The sequence below is a fragment of the Chaetodon auriga genome, chromosome 13 (assembly GCF_051107435.1).
Source record: "Chaetodon auriga isolate fChaAug3 chromosome 13, fChaAug3.hap1, whole genome shotgun sequence".
Taxonomy (NCBI): Eukaryota; Metazoa; Chordata; class Actinopteri; order Chaetodontiformes; family Chaetodontidae; genus Chaetodon; species Chaetodon auriga.
Window position 1 is genome coordinate 5,391,921 of NC_135086.1, and position 23,575 is coordinate 5,415,495.

A 23,575-nucleotide genomic window follows, 5' to 3' on the forward strand; every position below is an offset into this window, starting at 1 on the left:
CAAAACCGGGTTTATTCCTTTCCATTCTAGTTTGGACTTAGTGGCCAAAGTCACCATCCAGAATGGAAACACACATGGAAGTGTGGGTCAATGTAGCAAAAAGCAACCACAACTAGGTGTTATGCAACAACCATTTTTTTGAACCAATAAAAACAGTCATGAAACCGCCCTTTGCATGCCATCGTACAAATGTGTAAGTTTTATAGCTTACTCATAATGCCTCGTGATCATGAGTAAGACCCTACATACAGACCAGCTTTAACATCTGACACTGTGCTGACATGTTACCGTTTTATTTAAAGTCACCTTTGCATTGGCCGGTGAAGCCGGACGCCTCCAGATTTATCTTTACAGCGCAGATTTGTTTGCGTGGAGACTGACGAGGGCGTAAAATGGAGCATCTACTGCATATGTAAAGGCCCTCAGGATGCAGATTCATTCACAATCCTTCTGACTGCCTGCATAATGCATCCCATAGCATGCAATAAGGATTTGAAGGTTATTCTATGCCAGTGGGAGAAAGCACTTCGTCACACCACAGAGTAACACATCATGTAAATACTTTGATAGATGTGTTTTTGCCATGCATGCGAGGGCATATTTCACATTGATCAGACAAGCTTTTGAGTATTAAAAATGTATTGTTTTTCATGCTCTAGATGACAGATACAATTACACACTGTATGCAGCTGTTACGCCCGAGAGAAAAGTGTTCCTCTGCCGTTCTCCAGTTTCCTTTTGTGGACGTGCAGTGTTTTTCACACACGTATCTCCATTCACCTGAAGTGCTTTGAACCAACCAGCACAGAGCAGCTCATCTTACTGTGGATACATTCATCTCCCTGGGGTGAAACGTCTAATTGCTCTAACTTTGATTGCTTGTCAAGAGCAGCAGTATAATATTCCTGACATCCCGTAGCAGGCGACACAGCAGGTATCAGCATGCTCTTAACAACATCTGATTAAGGAAGATCCAGCAAAGATCAGAGACCGTCCCCGCAGCTTTTAGTCCATCTCTCACACATAACTGTGACCTGCATGGGGGGCATTGAATATAATGTATTTAACATATATCATATATCTGCCTCTTCAGAAGCGATTGGCCTCGACAAGAGCAAAATTGATTATGCAGAAAAGGCTGCTGACTTTAATTCTGAGTCAGGTCTTGACGACATTAATGCCGTGACATCCTAAAACGACATAAATATCGTCGACAGAATTATAACTGATAGACGCGTCTTCCAATTACAATCCAATCCATGCGCGGCAGGAACATCACCCACAATGTTTCAGGATAATGTGGGAGAAAATAAACTGAATCCCTGATATAAATATATCATATCATATAACACTGCCATAGCTCTTCCCCCCATCCATTCAGAATCCAGCAGTATTTTTAGCTACATTTTACATTTCGCTCTAATTGAACTATAAAAACAAGACCTAACCGGATTTATTGCTTTTTTATGTATTTGACTCGTGCAGCTATTTATTTCCACAAACTCCAATAACATTATCAAGAGAATGAGAAGAAGCAACAGTTCTGATGGTATGTCAAAGATGTCTAGCATTGTGTTGTATATCTATCTAGAATTTCCCCTCGCGGGACTAATAGAGGAATACTGAATTGTATCTACCAGTTAGCTGCAGCCGGTCTCATAATACCCCTTTGTAACTCAAGAGGCCATAGTATAACTCACTGTAGATTCAGATGTAGGCGACCAGCGTGTTTGCTGTGTTTCAAGTCTAACAAATAAACAAAATAATTTTAAATGTCAAGAAATTATCCTTAATTAACAGAAAAATACAGCTGTAATAGAATTCAACAGCAACAGAAAAAAACGGTCCAATGGCAAAAATGGCTTTATTAATTAGACTGAATTAGCTCATAAATTGATCTGTTGTAATGTGCATGAGCTACAGCCTCCATAAATACTCCTGCATTAGGCCTGTGTGGTTAATATGGAAACAACAGAATTGAATGCTGTTTTGAAGAAATCTCATGGTTTTACTGCTTTCATTGAACATCGGAAAGCTGAGACAAGTAGCCAACACGAGGCCATGGGCTGCTTGTCCTCCTTCATTTATAATGAGTGGGTATATTATTGACATTCACCCGGACAAATGGCTGTTGATGGTGGAAGCGGTTGGCCTCATTAAAGGAACTTTTCCATCCCGAACCCACGGCGTGAGCCTCGCTGTCAGGCCAACAGAGCGTCTCTTTCCTCTTTCACATTGTTGATGATTATCAGATAACAGTTTCATCAAGGCCGCACACATGCAGCATTTGTTACGAGGTGCTTTGTTTCATTAAGAATGTCAGATTCAAATTCAATCTGTCATCAACGTAGTATGTGCGACTCATGAATAATACAATGCTGGCCATCTCTCTTAAAAGTGCCCATATTTCTCATTAATCAGATGCCTCCAGGAAAACTGTTGAGAATTAATGTGCTGGCAATGCTCCATTTTAGCTGCATACCAACAAAATGACTTTGTAATAGGATTTTATGCCCAAGGTGGCAATAAAGTCTAATGAGGAACAACAGTCCTTGAAAAACAAAACTGATCATTTGCTAACAACACAACAGTGCAAAGCTATAACACATCTTTGTCCTAATGTACGTCCAATTATGAAAAATAATCCCTTTGTATCAGTGGCGATGGGGTCTGTGTCACTGCTGACTTTAAGTGGAGACAGTGAAATGTGTTCACCGCTTATCAAGGTGAATATTTGGAAACGTGTCAAAAACTGGTTTTTAATGTAGCTGTAAGTGTCAGACTCACCTGAGACCACACAGGTTTCCTCACAAGCTTCCAAGCTCTCAAAATTGTTGGCATTTCCACCGCAGCCTCCATATTCAAAGAGCTCGCAGCGACCTGTGTCGACATTGAAGAAGAATCGGTCCTTAATGGCTTTGCAAGGCCCTTTCTCGTCCTTCAGGGCGCACAGCTCATTGAAGATGAAGAGCTCGGGCTGCGCTCCATCTGCTGAGGTGGGATAGAAAGACAACTTTTAGGATTCGGCTTCTTGTGGCACTCTGTGAAAAGGTTTTTTTTGTGTCTGTGTGGGGGGAAGAAATTAGGTCACAGCATCAAACTCTAACCCTGGGCTTTGAGATAAGGCAAAGTTGCATGCTACTATAATTTCTAAAAGACTTTAGTGTGTGGTTTGACAGCCCACTGTCTTTAAATACTCTGTTGCAGAGGGACACTGTGATGGATCTGTGAATGGCAAAGCGTGGTGACCTGTGTGACATGACTGAACATTTAGACAGAATAATTACAAATATGCAAAATCAGGAAAGCCACTGACATTATTTTCTATTTTTTAACGTACAACATCTGATTTAGGCACGAGCCTAAAGGTGTTTTTTGGGATGTACTTTCTGTACTTGCAGTGAGAATAAGAAACCATCAGGGAGCACCTAAATCTCCCAGTAAATAAAAGCAGATCCAGGCTGGTGGCAGCGAGCAGGAGAAGGGTGAGTGAAAGCTGCAGAAATTTCACCGAATGCAGCACACAGCAGTAGTTTACACTGCAGCAGACCGGGCAGTATGTTGCACTGACTGAGAGACTGGATGATCAGAGTGTCTTTTAAATGATCTGTCCTGCTGTGGAGAACGTGTTTGATCGATGTATGTATTGGATATTCTGCTGGATGAGGACAGAGGTCACTGTACTCACAGTTGTCAGGGTTGTGGACAGTGAATTAGCTCTGCATAGACACACTTCTTTGCTGTCATTATCATTCATAAAAGCTGGCTTTGTCAGATCCAGGAAAGAGGTGACATAAAACACTTTGAGCTCTGCTAACCACTGTTGCGAATGTTAAATCACTATCTCAGTGTGTTGCTGGGAAATGGCTCTCTCTGCCCTCATCCCTGCTGTTTTTAGGTCAGGTCTCTGTTATGCCCGCTTGTAGCTGTGCAGTTACTTCAAAACGCACTGAAAAGAGACGGATCTGTGCCCAAAGGGATTTTCAGATGGCCGAGGCTTGACTGACAGTGTCTAAAAATGTCTTTCTGCATTGCACATGTTAATATTCAATAACCTTGATGTTATGTGATCTCCCATGGAACGTTTCAAAGTTCTACTTCCACTGCATTTTTCATGATGTAAGCACAGAGTGGAGAGTGAAATAAAAGGGGGGAAAATAGGTGAACAACAACAGACAACTTGTGAGCTGGAATGTGAATATGAGGTTTTTAGCCATGCTAAGGGTTTGTCCCACTGAACTGCTGTTGGTCTGCTGATCAATTGGTCGGCCACTTTAGTTCAGACTGAAATATCTCAACAACTATTGAATAATTTGCCATGAGATTTGGTACAAATGTTTGTTGATAAACACTAAAGTGCTAAAATTATGTAGTTCATATAGAGTATAATCATCATTTAATTCTTTTTTTCCAGCTGTGGCTGGAAAGCTTGGAAAACAAACATTAAATTCTCTTTGCTGTAAGATCCAAAGTTCTATCAAAGCACATCCTCTAAAGGGAACCACCCTGCCCTGTCCTATCAGCACAGCAGTCTACACACTCTGCCAGGCGAGGTAATGAGGGCAACAGCTCACCAATCCAACCTGCCTTCCTTCTTCACCCATCCAATTCTAACTTGCAACCAGGAATTGGGGACACCAATCAAATACTCGCTATCTCCTTGCTTCCATCTGACCTGTGGTATTGCTATTGCACGTGGGGGTGGGGTGGGGTGAGGAAAGCGGGGCTTCCCTGCAGAGACTTTTATTTACGTTCTTCTTGTCATGTCTGATAAGCAGTATAAGATTGAGTCGTCTAGCAGGGGAATAATTACACAGCGACACAGGAAATGTGGATCTCTGTCTGGTACCCTTCTCCATGTTGGCTATGCAAACACACCTCATGGCTGAATCTCACTGAACAAACTTTACAGAGAAATAATGGGATTGTTTGCTCTCAACGGATGCCTCAAGCTACCATGGCTGCAACAGAATTATTACTTTTTGGGAGCAAAAGCACAAATGTGGTTCAGACTGGTCTAATGCAAAGCCTGTAAAGAAGACTGTTCAATAAGGCATATTTTTGCCTCCCTTGGAGAGGTAAGAAAACGTGCTCTTCCTATTGATTTCTGCTGATCTTGTCTCAGACGGATCCGAAGAACAATAAGCAGCGTGTTCAACAAACGCTCGTGTCCAATGTCCAGACAGAAGTATTGTGAAGCTGTCAGAAAGAAACACAACCACAACCTTGGAGAACACACACAGTCGCATGCCTGCATAGTAAATCTTTTAAAGCCATTTTTTAAAAGCACAGACTACAACTTCGAGTAGATGTTTAACAGTAGGCCCGTAACACTTTATTCCATCGCATGAAGCACAGTACAGCATATAGGTGCCTCGTCCAACGGCGATCGGGAGCTCGCGCACCCCTGGGCAATTGTGGTTCCCCTACGGAGGGAAGCATGCTATGAACAGTAATGTTGTTTTAACTTGGAGCTAAACTTTAACCCCTTAAGCCCCTTGTAGGTTGTGACCACTCAGGAGTGTCATGCGGTGACATAAAATATTCACTCATTTATATGATACATTGATACAATGAGACAGTTTTAATGAAATGAAATATGGAGATAGAAAGAAGGTGTTACCGTACCGTCATGTACCTTCTGTTCCACTTTGCCTTTTTCCACAAATAATGTTGAGCTACCATGAAGGAAACTCAACAGTCGTGCAGCCTTGTCTTTATCCAGTAGATGTACACTTTTGATTAAGAAAATGTAATTTACAATATCAGATGTTGTGATAGGCTACAGGTGGCTTCAATTAGCATTGACCTTAATGTGTTTTTGCTGGCCACACCCAGGCTATTATTTGAGGCTTAGCCATTATTTGAATACTGGCCTTTATATGACAATTTACTGTATATAACTAGAAACCAGCAGCATTCTTGCAGGCTGACATTTGTTAGAAGATGACTTTTGGAAGCAGGTTTTTTACTTAATAAAATAAGGCTAGAAAATAATCTTTGAAGTAAACTGGCTTATCAAAAAACACTCATTAAAAAAGCAGATTTTCACACCCCTTGCACTGACTGAATGCAAACAGCCTTTCAGTGCAATCCAAAGCTTGAAATCTGTCATCAGGAATCCTCCATGCTGTTGAACAGACGGTAAATAAATATAGTCCCACTCACACAATGCATCAGCAAAACCCTTGGAAGCCAACCAACAAATCAGCCAGCTCCTTGAAATATGGACCATGCTGAATAGGGAAACAGATTTTAGATGCGTCAAATTTCCATTGGCAGCTAGTCTCCTGAGTATTGCTGACAGGCTCAGCTTGGCCAAGATTTGCACACACACTCACCCATTTGGATAAAGATCTGAGTTGCTCAACATGAGCACTGTGCCAAGCACCTCTATAATTCCACATATGGGCAGGTTGAGTCGGTTTGAGGCCCCGTCCCAGCTTGTTTAGTGTACCAGAAGATTATCCTGCATCTCAATTTCTAGGTCTTTTAGCAAAGGGGGCTTAAGGACTAACTGCACAGAAGCCATGGAGCAAACACTAAAAAGCAGCCCATTATTGATGAGTCAACACCAACACCAAAGAGCACACGCCGTTATCAGGATGACAGTAAAGTATGATGCACTAATAAAGCAGTACGAGACAGGGAGACAGATGTAGACAGCAACAGAGGAAAAGAGCAGAGTATTGCCAAAGTCTCAACAGCTCTCAGTGGTTTTGTCATCTGCAGACCTAACTACTGTATATGTCTGCATGGGAGAAAATCGTTTCTATGCTTTCTTAAGAGCATCCTTCGTAACATTTTCTCATGCTCTTCAGAAAACAGTAAACAAAACGTAAAGAGTATCCATAAAATCATTTTCTGTCTAAGGTCAGTAAGTGCAATAAATAGAGAGGCCTTTGTAGCAAAAGAAACAACATTATGCAGAATGGTGTGGCCAAGAAAATCCAAGAGAAAAGAATTTTGCTCCAACTCCTCACTGAACAAAATTTCCACAAATAGTGACCAGGGTCTTTATTTACCTCAACAACACAAGGTACCTGGCCTTTATTTGAAGGAGGCTTGTATTAGATGCTGGCCTTCAGTTCTAATTCCCTCTTTTGAAAAGTATAATTGCCAATAATTTAGTACAATTATGCCTCGTTAGCATGCACATAATATCACAGCCACCAGCAGTTTACCTACTTTCTCCTGACCTGTATTTCAGAGCCAGTTTTTATTTGTTTGTGTCGACCACGCCCTCGGCCATCATTCAAGACCTGATTTATACTTGACGCATTTTTAATTGAGGAAATACAGTATATCAGTTGGTCCAATTAGTCACCACTTTTGGAACAATCACTCCTTTAGTGACTCACTTTGGTAAATGGCTCATGAAACAAAGAATACAAAGTCCGTCCAATAATGGTTGTATTGCAACATTTGGTCAGAGCAGCATGTGGATGCTTTGGTGAAGAAACCAAATTGGTGCATCAACAGTGTCAGAGTAGATAGGTCTGCAATGTGAGAAATGATGTCAGTCTTTATCAGAGCCGTGCCCTGAGGAGCTGCGGAGAGTGGTCAAAGGGCTGAAGGTGAGTCACAGTCTGTCCCAATATATTACACCTGAACTCTGAATAAGTCAGGTGACCCTCATTACATGCATTTGTGTTTCTGTGTGCGTCTTTTCACATGAAATTCAAGAGTATTGTTCTGTCCTCGCCAACACAGAAAAAGCTCCACATGGACTGCTGTACTGCCCTTAAGAACACGACTTTTTTGCTTGTTTGGCTTTAAAGTACCGAGCTCCTGTGCTATGGAGTGAACCTACCACAAAAGACTGCTGCATTACTGGCTACTTATAGCATTAATGATGCTAGGCTTGTTAATTTTTATCTGTTTATCTACTACTGCACATTTAGTCAGTACAAAAAGTGGCCAGTGAGTCCAACTTTCTGCTGGCTCATGTTCCAGTGTAAGAAATAGGTAGCTTCCTAAAAAGTGGAAAGTGTCTCCTAACATAGACTATTTACTGCAGATATTTGCTGGATTCAGTCACCTGTCAAGCGTCCAAGTTGTGCGGTGTCACTGTATTTCATGTTAGGAGATGGCAAGGCCACAAAGGAAGTCTGAGAAATGTTAACTGTCAGGGAAAATATTTCCTCGCCTCGACAATGTGACAGGAGAGTGTGCTGAGTATACGACTGGAAAAACTGAATGAAGCCTGGGAATTCTTACTTAACACTTCACTTGATGAATATATTTGGATGAAGCTTGGATGAAGATTTTTGTTCATTTGGAAATCACCAAACAGCTGAACCCACCAATACTCAGGGCTTATTCTTTTTGAGATTGCGATTTAAATTGTGATTATTTCCTATAAATCAATCTAAAGGCTATATTTGTGGTCTGTATAATATCTAAAAATATATGACAGTAATGAGAACAGAGCCAAAAAAAAGAGTAAATATTAGACTTACATTTGCCAAGTGGACACAAACATGACTCCAAATGAATGAGAAGGTGGTTCTTTAATGGCTGAATGTGTAAATAAGCAACTGATAGCCAAAATGTTTGCCATATTAAAGGGTGATATGTCAATGCTGTGTTCATAACTTGTGTCTGCTGCCCCCAAGTGGCAAAAAAATAAGTTGTTGCAGATTTGTATACTTGCGATTACTGAATAATATTCAAACATAATCATCATGTTCAGTAGCGTTGCGTTGTGCAGTTCGATTGCTGTGCACTGAAGTTCTTAAAGCTAATGTTTTCTTCACAGGCGACAGGACGAACTGTCTGAATCCTGAAGTCACAATTCAGATCTTTTAAGATGAAAATATTAAAACAAGGTTATGTCGTGTTTACAAGCTTCACTGGGAGTTTCAATCAACTCACCACCACTCTGCTGGTCCCACTGCTCATTTTTCAAACATCAAAGTGAGAGATGTGATGCTTCTTCATCAACAAAACTATCTTTGGTGAGTCTAAACAGTCCAGACACCAGCATGCAGACAGCATATTAACCAGGCATGAGCCAATCAGTTCTTTTTGTTTTGCAACTCACAAAATCAATGCTAATCAGCAACTGCTGAGTAAATTTGCTGGAGAAATCAAATCAAATAAAGCCAATAAAATCAACTCACTTGTTTGTTTTAACTTCGATTTCGTACAGCTTTTTAAAACAGTTAATTATGTCCACAAGTCATAATTAAAAAAAGTTGGTGAAATGAAAAACTGTGTAATTTTCTTTTTATACACTGATTTACTGCATTTTTTATTTAATGTGACAATACTTTCACATAAAATCCAATCTGGAATATCTGCCCACCTTCTGTTGATCCCTAATTGAAAATTGTGTCCGTTCATTTTTTCTATGTATAAATTTATCTAACTGTCTTAAAAGTGCCGTTATCTCCATGTGCTTGTCAGGCATCCCCATTGACAGAGAATGCCAAATGATGTCATACTAATAAACTGGTTAATGGTTAAACACCACAAACTGGGACTGTTGAGAGGAATCAAACTGGTGAGTGTGGTGGTTCATTTTAAAAACTGTTATTAATTTTGCTATTGTGAAACACACTGGTTTCACTTTTGACTTGATGATAAGAGGCTCTGCCAAATCGGATGAAATACAAGAGCAGAGCTCCATTCACAGCACTTCAATCGAGTTTGCAGATAAGATACTGAATGTGCATGACTCCCAGGCTACCAGCGGCAAAATAAGGGGTGGATCAGCTCAATTATCATGAATCTGAGAAACTAGAAAGAAACAATGACAATGATCCTGCAGATCATTTCAAATTCAGCTCATTAAGGTAATAGATTTTGGCTGTTAAGCAGCTGTCGAGAGATGACCTCATTCCTGCAGCAACCTTGCAAACGGGGAGAACGCTTCTTATGGCGCTTCGTGTTGAGAGATCAAAGTGGGCTTCAAGCACCTTCCAAAGCACAATCTCCAGCACATCAAAGGGATCCCCAGGAAACACGGACACGTTCATGCCTCCGGCAGAAATCTGTTGCCATTTCTACGAACAATTAGAGCTTTGAGAGCTCATATTGTGTGGTCGGGAAACAGACCGGGGGCTACCCTGAAGACTGAGTGAGCAGTGAGCCTCCGACATGTGTTTGGGCAGCAACAGGCCTGGTCCTGTATGGCTCAGCTCACAGAGCGTGACAAACTCTGCCAAGATTGGTGGTTTGATTGTTGCCGGAGACACCCAGGTGGAAAAACTTTGAACTCACGCTTCAGTAATAAGATAATATGTATAATATCTTCTTCCACAAAGCTAGCCTTCAGATCTCTGCGCAGGCCCTGAGTGTATGTGTTTTATCTCATTTTGCTTTCTCATTTGCTCTAACTAGTAGCACTGCAGGCAAACCTTAATTATCTAAAAGGCTTGTGCATTTTTAATCAGTCTGCGTGTTGGAATGGCAGGTGGAGAGGGAGGAGGGATGCACCGAGGGAATTAATTGTCGCCTCACAACTCGATAGCTTTTGTAGACCTGTTTGTCCAGCTTCAACATTCCCCTCAGCTTTTCTTTTCGACCAACAACGCTTTTGGCTTCTTCTTTCAAACAGAAGACTCCGGACAGATAAAAAAATCAAACTTTCTGTCTGTCTTTTCACGGCTTTGACTCTCTTCCCTATTTCTATCAGCTGCAAACTTGAATAGCTGTTTTTATCAACTGACTTTTCTCCAATGTCAGCTCAGTGGTGGAGATCTCTGCACTCTCCCTCTGCAATGGCATTATCTTTTCCTTGCAATATCTAAGCTGAGCCCCTACCTGTTTCCCACTTGGTCTGGATAACAAAACAATAGTGGGAACCAGAAATCCCTCTCGCTTCACTGATTCGGCCAAATCCGCGCTCTGACATTTGCAAAGTCTGAGCGCTGCCAAACCGAGTAATCCCACTCAATGCCAATTAGAGTTTGTCTCGGCTGCTTCTCAGCCAATCAATTGGACAAAGTGCGTTTCCTGGGCTGTACTCTAATGGGGGTGTACATGATTAGCTGTACTGCAGTTTGGTGACACATATCCTCAAACCAGTCATGCCTTTGCAGGAAATCAAACAAGCATCTGTAGGAGCATATCAGTGTCTAGCCCTTTCAGTTGACAGAAGGTGGCAACTTTTCAGTCCAGAAGGAGCATATGGCAAACAATGATGGAGCCATAAGTTTGCCATAAGTTGCACAAGCCTGTAGGGAAGAAAGCACCAACGAACCATCTGCCAAATTGAGGAGGTCCCAATTACAAAACACTCAGTGAATTATTCATGACATCACTTGCAATAACGACCAAACGACTTCTTGAATAGCGGCGTTCAAACCAATGACAGAAGATGTTCACGGGTGGAAAAAATCAAAGGCTTTCAATACAAAGAGCATTTTAGAATGTGATTAGATTAAACCTTCTATAATTGCCTGAAGTGAAAGAAAATTCTAAATGTTGCATAAAACCTAACTACATAATTTTAATCACACACAAACAGAAAGTAACAATTTGTGAGCAGCTGCTTATTTGTGAGCCAGTGTGGGTCACTGTGATGTATTATCATATGGCTCGTCCCGAAATAACCAAGAACGGTTTTAAATGACACTAAAGAGAGCTACGAGGAGCAACAGTAAAGACAGAAGCCACAGTCGGATTTAAACATACAGGTAGTAAAATCTACGACAGCTTCTAAAATGTTCCACTTGTTTTTTCACACGAGGTTCATGAGGCTTCCCAGAATTATCTGCTGGAAAACATATTGGGACACTTAATTACATTCTGGCTGCTGCTCCGGTTTCTTCGCCCAGCTCACGTACCAAATGATTCCTCGTCTCAGATCTTTTACATGTAAGACTTAATCCACACTAAGCTCCTTGTAAATTTAAAGAGCTGAGTTTAGATCATCTAAACCAGAGATGCGAAGAAAATCTCACTTGTTGATCTTCTGCATGTAATTGGAGCATAAAGCGGAGGAAAATATGAACTGGCATCTGGCCTATCGTCCCATTTATCTAACCCGCAGCCCCGCATGATGGCGGACCGGCCACCTACATGCATCACGGTGCCGTTGTGCCATGGGGAGCTACCAGAGTGGTCATGCCCTCTGACTCTCCAAGAGATCAGATGCAGAGGTGGGAACAAGGTGTGTTAACCGGGCAGCGCAGAGGGTACAGTTCAAACAAAGTAATTTGCTCTGTGGCAACAAGTCACATCTCACCTCCTGGGTGTTTAATGTAAATAAATGTGAGTCGCGGCTTATTTTCATTCCAGCTGCTGCAGCAATACGAGCCTGTCAGACAGCGAAGCCTTGTTACCTCAATGCACACACAGTATGCTTTATCACTCTGATTCTATTATTTACATTCCCCTTGGGGAAAACTTATATTGAGCCTTGTGTAACTGTAGATGAGCTCTAATTAGAAAAAGCCATGTCAGTAAATACACAACATTAACAAATTCCAGGACACGCATACATCCGCGCACTATGCAGTCGTATCCCTCTCCACAGATCCCAAACACAAGTGCATCCTCAAGTGGCATTAAAGACATAATTGCACAACCCTGAGGCCAACAGCACATTATCTTTAGATCTAATGTAGCTCGACTGTCACAGGTGTATATGAATGTTTATAGCAGCTTAATTTAAACTGAAGAGGCCTTAATGTTTTACTAGGAGGTAAAAGCCAAGTACACACTGGTGGTACAGTAAAGTACTTAAAGAGGTGGATCATTCTTGACTGTTATAATGTTCAATGATGCACCAGATGAGCATTTAGAGATTTTAGATCTTAGATACAAATTACAGAGACAATATTATGCGATATCTCAATGTACCTTCAACAGCTGGTATGGAGCTTTGTGGCGAGGTTTAACTCTGTTTAGTTGTCCCGTCTGTACCTTTTCAGGTTTGGCTCACTCTCTAGGGTCACTTTTGGCCACAGTAGTAGATATTTCCAGCCAAAAAGCTCTAAAAGCCCACTGTACACTACCTGCTCCCCACCAAACAATAAACAGACGTTAGCAGGAAGCGACTAGCTGGCATACATCACCAACCCAAAACCTAATGTCTGCCAAAAGTTTAAAGTCTGAGCTCTTCACGCTCCTACACAATCCGCCTTCAGCCAACATTCATATCACTAAAGTAGGTTTGACCCAGAGCAGACATGATGTCTATAGGAAGGCGTGGTATTAGTGTTACTGGTGTGTGAGTGAGGCACATCTGCCAGAAAATGTCATTATTTTACCATCAAAATTCATTTAAAAACATGAATTTTAAAATCTCCATATTGCAGCCTGTGCAATACTGTGATACTGTGGTACCTCATTGCAAGATCATAAATTCAACATGAATTAAATATAAGCCTGTTCCCTGTTTTTACGACTGTATCACACCATTCTGATGTGTGTGAGCGGTGTGTTCAGAGGGTGCTGATTGCCACGAGGAACAATAATTTGCTGTCAGAAAATCAGAAAAGGACGACACTTTAGAAAGTCGATCACTCCCACAGGGTGCGACCACACGGCAGGAGTCTGAACAACCACAGAGAGCTCGTACAACGTGAACAGAACGACCTGTTAAAGCTGTAAAGTCTAAAACTCCATTATATCTAAATGCATCATCAATACTCCACATACAATAAAGCCGTCTTCTGTCAAACATCGAATGGACCCTCAAGGACGCTACAGGCTGCAGCCATGAATGTTTTGTGCCTCCTCTCCTTTGATGTGGATGTGATTACACAGCTGAATCAATGGGACGGACAGAAAGCGAGAGCAAGTGGCTCATTCCCCCTCTGTGCAAATGTCATCCTCGACTGGTTGTACTGTAGATGCACTCTTGATTAGAAGAGGGGATCGATATGGCGGTCCTTCTCTGCATTGCAGGTTATCATTCAAACAATTGTCTATTGGCAATCGGGGAGCTTTAGTGAGAGTTTAGTTTGAAAGCGTGGTTTCCTGAGAGGGATTGATCCTGCTGCTGGGGTCGCATCTAAGGAGCAAATTATTACACATGAAAATAGATTCCACTTTGTTTGTGTTATTATCTCCATTTTTTCCAGATCAGCCGCGTCTGTTTCTACCCTCTCTGATATAGTCTGTCCCCCTGTCATTATTGAGTAGACTCAACAGAAAAGCTTTCAGAATTCATCATAACATACCTGCACATTCCTCTCAGATGTCACCAGCTGGACAAAAATCATATTCAATCAGAGAATGATGGTGTGGAAGATCTAATTTGTATTGTATGCTATTGTTGTATTTAAGTATTCAAAACATGCCCAAATACCACTATTATTATCAGCATTATTATTATTAATCTTTTAACTTGAATACACCTTCACAAATCTCAGTGTTTGTTTGCAAATTTCAAATGATAAAATGTTGATTTTCTTTCTACACTGTACAAACGTGGTGAGTCAAACAATTTTACACAATAAATTCTGCTCTGAAACATCAGCCAGTGGCACCATTTTGATCTGAAAATGCCAGAAAACCGTGGAAGGAAAAGCTTGTTGACATCACATTTTTCCTGTTATCTTAGGCTTTGTTGAGACTTGGTCACGTTCATGTGTTTAAAGGTCTTTTATGACTGATAGTCCCACCCTGATGAAGGCTTGCAGGCTGAAAACATGGAGAGAAGAAAGCTTGGTGTACTAGAGAGGAGTTGTGCAACTTTGATGGACCTGCACTGAACCTGACAGCATCGAACTACACGCAGCTTGATACTAATTCAACCTCAACCGCTGTTCATATTACACTTCAGTCCTTTACGCAGTCACTTTTAGCAGATACTGTACACTGACTCTGAGCAGCTTTGAAGTGCAAAAGAGAAGAAATCTCAACTTCACCATCAAGCAGTCCAAAACAAGGAGCCGTCGTCCACTCCCACCTTGTCTGAACTGGCACAGAGTGACGATGAGGTGATCACTCTTTCATCGCATTTTCTGTGAGTGCTCCTTCAACAAGTTCAGACTTAGTTCGCCTCTTTCTTTTATTCCTTAAACCTTTGGTACACTTTACTGACACGAGTTAGGGGGGTTGAGTGCAAAGCTTACAATTAGTCTGCACACCAGGTAGCTGAATTTTTGTGTCAGCACGACTACACGTATCTTTTTGCTGACCTTGAAATTTGGGTTGTAATTTCTTAGTTGCTGCACAACATATTCACAATAATAGAAGAAAATAAAAGAAGCAATCGAGCACCAGAAAATATCTCGAGCCATATTGATCCCTCACATACTGTTCAGGTTAGATTTGAGCCTTTTTGACATTTGAAAGCAGCAAAAAAGACCTAAATGTCATTCTTTTAGGCTAAAATTGGACTGACTTCGCAGTTGAATTTGACCCGTATCTATTGAAATGGATCCAGCAGCAAGGAAAATGGTGGTTTTAGGGAATCTTGAAACAGTGAAACTGTACATGTCAGTGTATATTCTTTAAGGGAGATCTTGAATCTTGAGCTAGTTAATAGCTTTAATAAGATGGTTTATAAGGACTTTTTATGATATAGCAGTGTGGACAGTCTTCAATGTTTGCAATGTTAGAAACTGTCTTATAATGAACCCCACAGTTCCCAAAATGTTTTTCCTATTTTCACTTTTCATAAAATATATTCAAATGAGTTATGTTTTCTGTGTCTTAGGTTAAGTAGATCGGAACGATACTGTGTGGTAGTAGATGTTTTTCTCCAAAAACGAGTGGTGCAAAACCCAAAAAATACACTCTGCCTGCTCTCTGAAACACTAATTAAGGATTAACCACCCATTTGTGAACGTCAGATAGGTTATTAATTCATTCTGAGTAGATCTGTGGTTCAACATTTGGTACAGACACTTGCTATGATAGGATTCTTCAGCTGGGGCAAAGCTGACTTGCTGTGTAGATATAGAATATGATCAGTATGTGAGGGTTCCATTTATATTTTTGGCATCTGCACATGTACTTTTCCAACTGACTTATATAATTGTTATCTCCCACAAGTTCAATATCCTGTAAGACACATCATTTCCTGAAAGTATGTCCCTTAAATAAAACTTACAGTTGTTGTCAGTGCGACTCACACAGGAAACGCTAGCATAGCCTGATCTGTCTGTTGAACTCTGCTGCAAAACTTTTCCAGGCTCAGAGAAGATAGCACTATCTTTTGAAACAAACCAAAGTGAGTGAGTCATGGAGGCATGAGTCGAACAGCGCTCCATCCCCAATTAGTATCCTGCTTCGTATCCTTGGTGTCATTCACCTCCTGTGCAAAATCTGAAATATGCGTCCAATAATGTGTCAACATGCAAGAAATTAAAGCTTCCTGTGAGCTAGAGAGACACTAATCATGTGTTCCCAGCTGCAGCATTGTTGTTCACACTGCCCTTCAAGATACAATGCAGTGTGGATACAAACAGATGAAGGGACATTTGAATAGAAAGCTCACTTATGTCTGTTTTTCTTTCTCCAGTAATTCAGCAAAATCACTAAAACCAGGAAGTATCCACGTTATGAAGGCACCAAATGAGCTCATTTTTAACCAACCACCTCAACAGCAGTGGAATAGTAGCTTCTATTTATTATCCTTCAACTGCAGCGCCCCCATCAGGTCAGTTAGCGTAGTTCAAAACATTATCGACACAGTATCAAGATGCATCATCCGTTCAAGTCCTGTCATAACTGAACACGTCCAAACAATTCAACCTTTATTTATAGAGTTTTCATTAACACTGGGATAAAACCGTCTCGTTAACTTGTGGAGTGTTTCCAATTCAGTGTTTCAGAAAATGAATTGACGTGTGCCTTAGTTCCACAATCAAAAAAACGTAGTGTTCACAGCAGGTGGACTGTGAGACAAAGCAAGGAACAGCACCTAGTTCGTTAAATCACTTACAGTTAAAGACTAATCGTTTATCAAAACTGTTCCTGGTTAAATTTCTGTATACTCAGCCCAGATGACGTGACTCATATCACATTATGTTCACATCATGTTATGTCACCTAACAGCTAATTAACGAGCGTTTTATGTGGGAACTACCTGATAATATTGAGCCGGGAGGGAGTTTCGGAGACATAGCATGAGTCTCTTTGAAAACCTGCCATGTGTAACTTTCCATTTTAAACTGTAAAACACACCTCAGGTTACAAAACTGCCAAATTTCAATGCAGAGTACACGACGTGTTCAGTGGTAGCTACCCATGAACATACTACTGATGAAACCTGGCTGAAAGTTTCTACCCACCACATGACTCCAACATTAAAATTACATTCTAAAACTCATTTTTATCCATTTGTTCTGGTATTTCACTATCAGCTGACTGCCTGGAGGCTGTGCTATCTCCTCCTGCTAGTGAGTAAATAAGATGGCACACAGATTTCTCGGCTGTCAGTTCTGGAAACGCGTCTTCTGCCATTGGACTGAGGCTACGCTGCTGTTAATGCAAAAGAAAAGGCTAACGGAACCATCGTCTCAAGTTAGTGGGAAAATGACTGAGGCGATGGTGTATTCTCTCTAAATATAGAGCCAAGCAAGTGTCCTTTGCCAATTTCTACAGGGGACAGTGCACAGGACACACAGATTAACCCGTGGCTCATTGTCCTCCGAGTGCATTTGTCATCTGCACTGCTGTGTCAACCTCGAGTTGACAGGTATTTTCTCACAAGGCAAACGTATCTTCACCACGCTGCAATGTAGTCAGCCTTTTATCTGGGAACTGAATAACAGTGACTCAAAGGTTTGATGCTCTGAACCAACTTCCCTGGAGCAAAGTCTTATGGTCTGTGTTCCACATATGATAAATCACATGTGGAAATGTTGTGTTACGGTCTATTGTTTACTGTGCATTGTTCAGAAAATTGCTTGGAGTTCAATGACTAACTCAGGAGACACTGTCTCTCCTTTGTGTTCCTGCATTTGTCTCATTACACCCACTCATGCCCAGAAAACACAGTCAACTGGCATTCCTGCTGTCAGGTTTTACACAAAGGTGTCCTTTATTTTATATTCTGCGGCAGATGAATCAGCACGGACTTTTGAATTCTGCTCTGTTGCACTCAACAGTTGTAGAAGTTGAACAAAATTACAAGTTATTCCCAGTCAATTAGATTACATAATGTAAGTGCCTTTATGAGTTCAAGACTCCCACTCAGCTTATGTATTCATATACAGTAGCAGTGCACGAACTATATATTGACTGCATGGGAATATACACTGTACGGTGTAATTTAGTGAGACAGTGAGAGGCAAAGACAGAGATACCAAACACATGATAACTACACTAACACTGTACTTGCTGGAGGCGTCACCTCCAGCGTAATTGCACCCTTTGCCTACAGTAACCTACAGTGATGCTGCGTTGGGAGCGAGTTGGGAATGTCAGTACTAGGACACACGCACCAGTGGGATTCAATCAAGTCTGCTTTTCCATTTCAAACGATGCCACATATTGAGATTCTTGGTGACACGTAATGCAGTAATGATCTTTACCTGAGACAGACTGGAAAGTCATTTTAAGGGCCGTTAATAAAGGGTACAAAAACTGCTTTATTCAAGCAAAGACTGTGCATTTGTTGCTGTCATTGTGACTCACACAACTCCTTTTCCTGACCGTTATTATTGAATCCGTGCAGTAGCACCACAAAAGGAAGGCATGCTCGATCATTTAGTGCACAACACAAGGCGACATGCTCCATTCGAGCCTTCAAGTCCAAGTCTCAACTATTTAGAGGGCAGATCCAGGTCAAGTCTTTAGAGAGCGAGTCTTTCAAGGGCAAGTCTGAGTCCAACCACTACTATTTAGAGGCAAGTCCAGGTTCAATCTCTAGTCTTTACAGGACCAGTTCGAGTCAAGTCTTAACTCTCTGAGACAAAGTCATATAGCAATTTCTATAAACAGCTGTTTATGTTCAGTTGTTAGCTGAACTTGTTTGTTTTACAGTACATCTAATAAACAAATTGATAACTAATGGTTGCATGGTTACTCGTCTTTTATGGTGAAACAGCCTGGTATTTACAGTGTAGTGTACTTTAGAGTGCTGTCCATTCTCTAGTCCGAATATAGACCTTTATTTTTGTGTAACCTGCAACAACTGCAAGTTTGAATGAGGTTACAAAGATCCCTGTTATTTCATTAATTATTGATGGCAGTTTGGCAGATTTCCAAAGGGAAAAACTAAGAACAGCAGAGCATTTTTCAATATTTACGGGTCACCAGTTCCAGCCTCCTCAGCTTTTTGCTTCAAGTCTCAAGTTGAGTCTTCAGGAAGTCAAGTCTCAAGCAAGTCCAGCCTCACAGCAGACGAGTCCAAGGCGAGCTGCAAGCCTTCATTTTCTAACTCCCCTCCGACTCGTGTCCACGTCTCATGTCTACAGCTCTGATTAAATGTAAACACTTGGATGGATTACTGGAGGACACCAACAATTGTAGTGGTCCACCATAAAAAAACAAGCTGGAAATAATGAAATGAGTTGGCGTGACAAACAGAAACTCAAATCTCTAAAACTATAAATAAAAAATGGAAATAGGCTGAACTCAAACAGAAAGTGGTCATGACTGCCTGTTAGCGTACAAACAGAACAGACAGCGGTGAAGTGCATCATTTGGAGAAAATTGCGATTTTTAGTCATTAACAGTCTGTATTGAGATGCCGGAGTCGCCCCCAGAAGCAACTGCTGCTTTTGCTGCAGGGAAATTGCTATGGTGAGATTCACGGTGAGACAAAACAGACTTCTTCTCATTACAAAAAATAAAGGCCTGCTTGCTGCTGAGTGCTGAAAACATTAGATAACACCTAATTGGCAAGGCACTTTCCAGTTATAGGTGTATTCATCTAATGGACTCGGACAGTTTTCACTGACAGTTTAGGTGAGTACTTTTCTGAAGTCTACTTCTTATTGCAAACGCTAATTAAGACGGCACATGCTACACAGTTTCCTCTCTGTCTATGGCCTGAGGCTCCCTAATAAAAGGACCACTTCAAACAGCAAGTGAGCATCTAATTAAATTTCTCCACAAATTAATGAGACACAATGTTTACGCCTCCGTGAGAAGATTAGTGAAGCCACCACGAGCGTGTGCCAATGATACTGATGTTTAGCTGCAAAGGGGCTCAGTGAGTCCCTTATTGTTTTACCTCTCAAGAGCACCTAAATGATATGCAAATAGTAAAAGCTAATGTTCCTCTATGAACAAAACCTTGTTGAAGGCCGCTGTAATGTAAGTAGCCCAGATTGCCTCTCTGCATCTACCTGAGTTGTATTCTCATTTCTCTGATGGATGCAAAGTATAATTGCCATATGGTAATGTGTTCCTTTAATACTGCCTGGAGGCTCAGTTTTTGTTTTAGAATATCTAAACACTCAGCGCATTTGCCCTCATGTGCTTTGAGGTTAGAATGCTAAACGTGTGTTGTTTGCAAAAGTTAACCATCGATAAATGTCAGCTGATGGCTTGTGGGAAACTCTTAAATGCAAAGTCTATGAAATGCTTGATTAAGGAAAAGACATGAAATTATTCATCCTGGAATTGAAATATATTCAGATAAGACACGATGTTTTATGCAAACCATGGGATGCTTGCTCTTGCAACATGCTAACATTACACCGTCGCACCATTAGCATTAGTTCAAAGCTGTCGCTAATCTCGTCGTGATCAGATTTTGAGGAAGTTAAATGAGCGTACCAATCAAAAATTCAATATACTTTTTCATTTGTCTTTTTTACCTGGACTACTGTAGAAATGACCATTCATCTGTAATTGCCAGTTGATGCCACAGGGGCCGCTGTTGAGCAAAAGTTGGACTTCCTTTCAGCATGGATAAATGGCTTAAATCATACTTTTTACTACTACCTTTTTACTACTTTACTACTATTATATAATCGTCCTGCAACATTATTAAAAATATAACACTTTTCTCCCAGATGGTCAATAAAAAGATCACAGACACTCTGCTTCCACTTCAAACCTTTATATCATTAATATTTACAGTAACTTTGGTGATTCTCTCTAATATTTCTGTTTTCATGCGATATACACTGCTCCAATTTAAACTCCTGCTTATATTCAACACACTTCACACACTGAAGTACCACATTTCTTTTTATAGCACTTCCATCCCAAACCTGCTGATACTGGCAACCTGGCTTCACTGCATAGCCGTGCAAATGACGATAATGAAAGACTGAACATCCCATAACTTTTTAAAATGTCATTTTACAAAGCAGAAGTCCTGATCACTGGCCCTGAACATATTTCAAACAAAATAAAGCCACTTCTCGGTCCTTACATAACGTCAGCCCTCAAAAATGTGGGTGTGAGTCTGGACGGTGGCCTGAGTCTGACACAAAATATAAAGAAGTTACTCCAGCCGTGTTTCCAGCCGATGAATATCTTCAAAATTAGATCATATGTTTCACTTTGAAGAAAATTACACATGCTTTTAAATCTTTCCAGCTCGATTCCTGAAATTCCTTATTTCTCAACATTGTTGAGAATACAAACAACTGACCAGAACACAGTGTTCCTCGTGCACTGCACCACCCTTATCTTCACTGACTCCCAGTCTCTTTCAGACGTCATTTTAAAGTATGATTCATCACATGTGAGGCTTCACATGGTCTGGTGCTGGAGTATATCACTGACCTCCTGACTCATTATTTCTCTAACTTTGTGCTTCTTGCTTGAAAAGTGTTCTATAAATACACTATATATTACAAGGCTGCCATGTGTTGTCTGCAGTTTGCAGTGCACCTGATGGGTACTTAAACACAACATGACACCAGGAGAACCAGGGGAGCTCACTTTTGCCCAGTAGAAGGTTTAGCGAGCCCTGGCCAAGATGACCATGATGTAACCAAGCCCGAGGGGCGACCCAAGCTTTGTTAATACTTAACCTTTAAAAATAAAATGCTAATGCAAAGTGAAACATGCAATCTCCTAGAAAATGGCTTGTAACAAGTCAAGTGGGTTTTATATAAATATATATATATAAAAAAAGGCTTTGATGGTGGTGACAAAGTGTGAGTATTTTAAGAACAATGCTTTCAAGAATTGTAAGAGAAAAGAGAACAAAATGTCACATTTTCTTTCAATTAGAGGATTTTCAGCCTTCATGCTTAAATTCTGCTCATGAACTGTATAAATGTTCTTCCACGCTGGGAAATGATGCATTGAAGCGGCTGCATGTCACTGAGAGATAAGGCAGAGCTGACTTTCAGTATCTGACCTACACACTCGGAATGACCTTTCAACTGCAGAGCCGTCACAAGTGAAGTGTGGCCAGCTCAGTGTTCTCCTCCGAGGGATGGAGGAGTGCAAGAGGAGTACGACAGTTTCTCCTCCACTTTGGACCACACCTGCCTCCACTCCTCACTCAACCTGCTGAGTGTGTGACATCCAATCCCTGCAGCCTCATTACGGCCTGCGAGGCTGTTGTTGCGACATGACCGGACAGGAGGAGGTGCCAGGCGGTTCAGGTGTGGGTCGTGGCCGGTCTGAGAGCTGCTGACGGTGTGGACTTTGGCCCTGCCTGACGCCACATCTCCCCCGCTCACTAACACGGACTTAACAATGCCTCGAACACAACAAAACAACCTCAGCCGTGCGTCAAGCAGGCTTTCAGTAAAAGCATTGGTTCCAATATACATCGTGTATTATTAGTGTGGAGTGATCGATCACTCTTTGAGCAAAACTGCAAGATATTATAGCCGATTAGTTATTTCATAAACGTACGGCAGTTTAACGAGTCACTCTGAGCCGCCAGCGCGCCTTTCTGTTTGAAAATGAGTTTACGCTTTAAATTTGTGACGCAAATATCACAACAAAAACAACACGTTTCAATAATATTACTATTAATTATTAATAGCGATAATAACACGTAGCTTTCAATAAGGTAACACATCACATGCAAAGCTCAAACAACAATAAACTGAAGCCAGGACGTATGAAAGTGTTAATCTAACTTCGGACTCGGCTCCAATTTACGCACAAGTTTCGGGACCAAAACTTGCCCTGCTGCTGTCTGCTGAACAGCCCAGACGAGCCGTGAAAGCGGTGAACGCGGTTAAAATAACACTCTTCACATTCAAGTATTTTTTTCAGTCATCTTACCTTCTCTGTGTCTTCTACAGGAGCCGAAGTGGGCGACACAGGAAAGCGAAACGGCGCACAAAATCCACCACTTGTTGCACACAGCCATGCTGCTGAGCCGGGGCTGATCCGAGCTGAGTGTAAAGTTTCGAGGAAAACTTCATCAAGTTGAAGGGCTGAAGTTGTGAGTGTGTGTGTCACAGTGTGTGTGTGTGTGTGTGTGTGTGTGTGTGTGTGTGTGTGGGTGGGTGCGTACTTCCGTTTGATAACACCGTGCCAGTCTGCAGGCTCTTTAAAATTGAGAGTGGCAATAATTTCCTGAGGGATGCGTCAACACAAGGAAATCAAATATTCCCATGAACTCATAACGTTTTCCGAGGAATGACTGGGGATTCTGTCTCTATTGTTATCATTATTTTATGATATCATATCATTTCTTATCATTTCTGTCATATAAGGAGCATGGCATCATGACTTTGGCATTTCAGCAGAAAACTTGATCCTGCTGTTTTGCTGTCACACAGGCTCT

At 41.2% G+C, this 23,575-nt stretch overlaps 1 protein-coding gene across 2 annotated transcripts in view; it reads right to left on the reverse strand.

Moving 5' to 3' along the window:
- tfpia (tissue factor pathway inhibitor a) overlaps positions 1 to 23,235 on the reverse strand; it is a 34,729-nt gene extending 11,494 nt beyond the window's left edge. Inside the window, exons 1-2 of one of the 2 annotated variants that reach the window (XM_076746713.1) lie at positions 23,068 to 23,235; positions 2,788 to 2,991 (exon numbers count right to left, since the gene is read on the reverse strand). In XM_076746713.1, the coding sequence (XP_076602828.1) occupies positions 2,788 to 2,991; positions 23,068 to 23,155 (292 nt within the window). In that variant the 5' untranslated portion in view covers positions 23,156 to 23,235. The remainder of the gene's footprint in view (positions 1 to 2,787; positions 2,992 to 23,067) is intronic. The other variant, XM_076746714.1, reaches the window with a different exon arrangement.
- Between the last annotated feature and the right edge of the window lie 340 nt (positions 23,236 to 23,575).